Genomic DNA, 3,215 nt, shown 5'->3' on the forward strand with positions numbered 1-3,215 from the left:
ATATCGTCATGTGGTGCCAGCAGTGCTGGTTAATCATAAATTAAACACCACAGGCTACCTGAGTATTGTTGCTTACTATATCCATCCCTTTATGACCACAGTGTACCCATCTCCTTCTGATGGTTACTTCCAACAGGATAATACACCATGTCACAAAGCCTAGATCATCAGTAATTAAAAAAAATACTCTCTTATGAAAATGTCAAAGTTTTGGTACCAACGGTGTAATATTTTGCTAACAGCTCTGTTCCACATTTAATGAAAGATTGTGTATTATTGATAAAATACGATTTCCCAGTGGGGATCCTTAAAAAAAAAAAAAAAAAAAAAAAAGTATATGGGGATTTTTGCCCTGTATATAAGACAACAGATAAAAAAAAAAAAAAAGAAACTCTTAGGCCTGACTACATCTCATCTCATGAAGCATCCAGACCCCTCAGGTCAAGTGGGACAAGTACAACACTCCCAGGATCAAATATAAGCAAGCTGAGGCAGCTTTTACACTTTAGCCTCCACACCTATAGAACTCCTGAAAACTTAAATTTGCTTCGATTGTGAGTACCATTCAACTGTGTGTGTAAATGATTACAAAGCACTGATGTGATCAGTGTTTTACTCTCCAAGATTAGGCTTTTACTTTTTATTTTAATTTTAATGTTATTTAATAGTGAATTTGCAATAATTTAGTCTTTTTGTTCATGCCGTCTACCTTTTTCATGACAAACAGGATGTCAAGGAAAGCTAGTATAAAATATGCTATATAAATAACCTTGGTTTGCATCAGCAGCAATGATCACTGGGCCCAGTAAGAATGAGCACTGGTGAGATTTACGACCGGCATGACAGAGTGACAAACTTTATTAGACTAATAACTGCTTATAAGACTTTTTTCTTTTTTTTTTAAAGCATTCAATTTACCAGTATGTGCTACTTGAAGACACATTTAATGAATGTATATAAAACATCTGTTTGCATCATTCAGTTGAATCAGTATTAATCATCTTTCCTGACCAATACATACAAAGTGATTTTATCTTTCAGCAACACTGGGATCCACTGGTGGTAAAAGACGTTTTTCCCACAACTGGTAAAACCATGAAGATTGCTGACAGTATCATACACAGTACAAAACAGTGACAGTGTTTGATAGCAAAAATTTTCTGTACAACTAAATGTCTTAACCTCGGAAAAAAAACTGCTGTGCTTCAGTGAGAAGCTGAGGAGTAGGGAGAAGACGTCCCAGCTCATTGTGATTCCTCTGCGCATTTAGCTGCCTCCACGCGGAGCTTTCACGTGGCTGTGTGAAAGAACTTGTAAAATTTGTCCATCTGGTACAAATGACATTTGCTGTTTCTTAAAACACATTAACAAGTGAGCTATTGCAAAAACGCATCCGGGACCTCTGCCTATTGCTTCTGCTTTTTCTTGGCTGGTTTAATGGCAGGCAACTCTTCTGCTTCTTCCTCCTCCTCCTCCTCCTCCTCCTCTTCATCGTCAGACAGGTCAGATTCATCAGCTGGCGAGGCTATATATACGAGACATAAAATGAGAAAAAATGTGAACAAAAAGACAAATGCAAAAAGAAAATCTTTAAAATTGTGCCAATACTTCAGAAGGGGAAAACAAAACTCTGGGTTTTTACTGCACATATAAAAGGTTAGTAAGGTTTCGTCTGCATTCCGGTTTACTTTAAACACACACACACAGCTACCAGTGAACAGCAGTCCGATCATCACGACATGTCCCACCCTGATTACAGAGCTTTCCCTGTGGAAATATATCTAATTAAATTAATTATATTGGGTTTCATTTTGGAAGAAACTACATTTCTGCTGACTGAAGATGCTCTAAATCTTTATGATTTTGCTCTCAGTGGGATTGTGAGCAGAGATTGCCATGATTTAAAAAAAAAAGTATGCATTTGTTTTTAGCAGGACTGACTGCTGAAGTGGAGTTTTTACAGGTTTTCAATTGAAAAACCCCACAAAAGACAACTGCAAATTAGCCAGAATGCTGTTACTCATGAACATATCGCTGTGGTTCTCATACATTTACACTGGCTTCCTGTGTGCCGAATAATTGATTTATTAAGTTTGCTCCTGGTATATGAAAAGCCAAAATGTGTATCAGATTTGCTGATGCTATATGAGAGATCAAGACTTCAAAGATCTGGGTCAAGCTTGCTTTTCCATCCCAAGAAGTACAACTGAACAAGGAGAACTGGGATTTAGCTTTTATGCTCTTGACTTTTGGAACAAACTTGGAGGAAACCAGAAGCCTGATCCAAACATTAGTTCTTATAAAATCAATTCCTGCAAGGTTTTATTTCAAGATTAACTTTTTCTTTCTGAAAATATTTTTCTCATGAGTACATGACAGTGATGATGATGATGGTGGTGACATTTTATTTCCCACAAATATCTGTTTGTTTCAAATGTAACACACTGTGTTTTTCATCACGTGCAGCACATTGGGTTGTACTATACAAACATCATCCTTGCCTATAACCAGGGGTCTGCACAATGACACAGGATTTATGGTTTAGTGAGAAAACTCAGAGTTAAGCTCTGGATTTTCTATGAAATAAAACTGGTTTTCTTACAAGGCTGTAATCACCATGGCAACTTCCAGCATAAGGCTAGGTTTTATTAAAAAGATCAACAAAGGAATCACCTCCTAACAAATCAATTCTCTTAAAAAATAAATGAAGAAAAATTATTGGTGTGTGGACGGTGAATCCCTTTTAATTTCTGACTGGAGTCAGTAAACTGTGCTGTTCTGCTGATTTTCACCTCCAAGAAATTTGTCAGCATGTTCCCATAAACAGAGATTCTTCTAAAGCTCATACCTGCTGACTATTAAAGATTTTAATGCAATGTTGATTTTTTTTAAACCCCTTTGAAATAAACTTTTAAAGCCTGGATGACTCAAAATGAACTTTGATATAAACAATAAATGGTTTGAATCATTCTGTTTGTCAGATAAAACATCATTGACAACAGAGTAAAGTTAGTCTTTCTTGCATACCTCTGCAGCACATTTATTTAATGAAATACACAATGAGGCTCATCTTCCCCTGCTCTCATAATGCAACATTGACACTGATTAACTTATTGTTATGCATGTTTAAAAAGTAGATTGTCATTTATTTTGTCTGTTTCCTCCCCCTGCTTAGACTGTAGCAGCTGTGCGGATTACTGGGAATGTGATGATGC

General features: G+C 36.5%; 1 protein-coding gene across 1 annotated transcript in view; it reads right to left on the reverse strand.

Moving 5' to 3' along the window:
- Window positions 1-853: 853 nt before the first annotated feature.
- npm3 (nucleophosmin/nucleoplasmin, 3) overlaps window positions 854-3,215 on the reverse strand; it is a 4,068-nt gene continuing 1,706 nt past the window's right edge. The window contains exon 5 of the mRNA XM_079249328.1: window positions 854-1,525. Within this exon, the coding sequence (XP_079105454.1) occupies window positions 1,407-1,525 (119 nt within the window). The 3' untranslated portion in view covers window positions 854-1,406. The remainder of the gene's footprint in view (window positions 1,526-3,215) is intronic.

This window comes from Telmatherina bonti (assembly GCF_933228915.1).
Source record: "Telmatherina bonti genome assembly, chromosome: 11".
Taxonomy (NCBI): Eukaryota; Metazoa; Chordata; class Actinopteri; order Atheriniformes; family Telmatherinidae; genus Telmatherina; species Telmatherina bonti.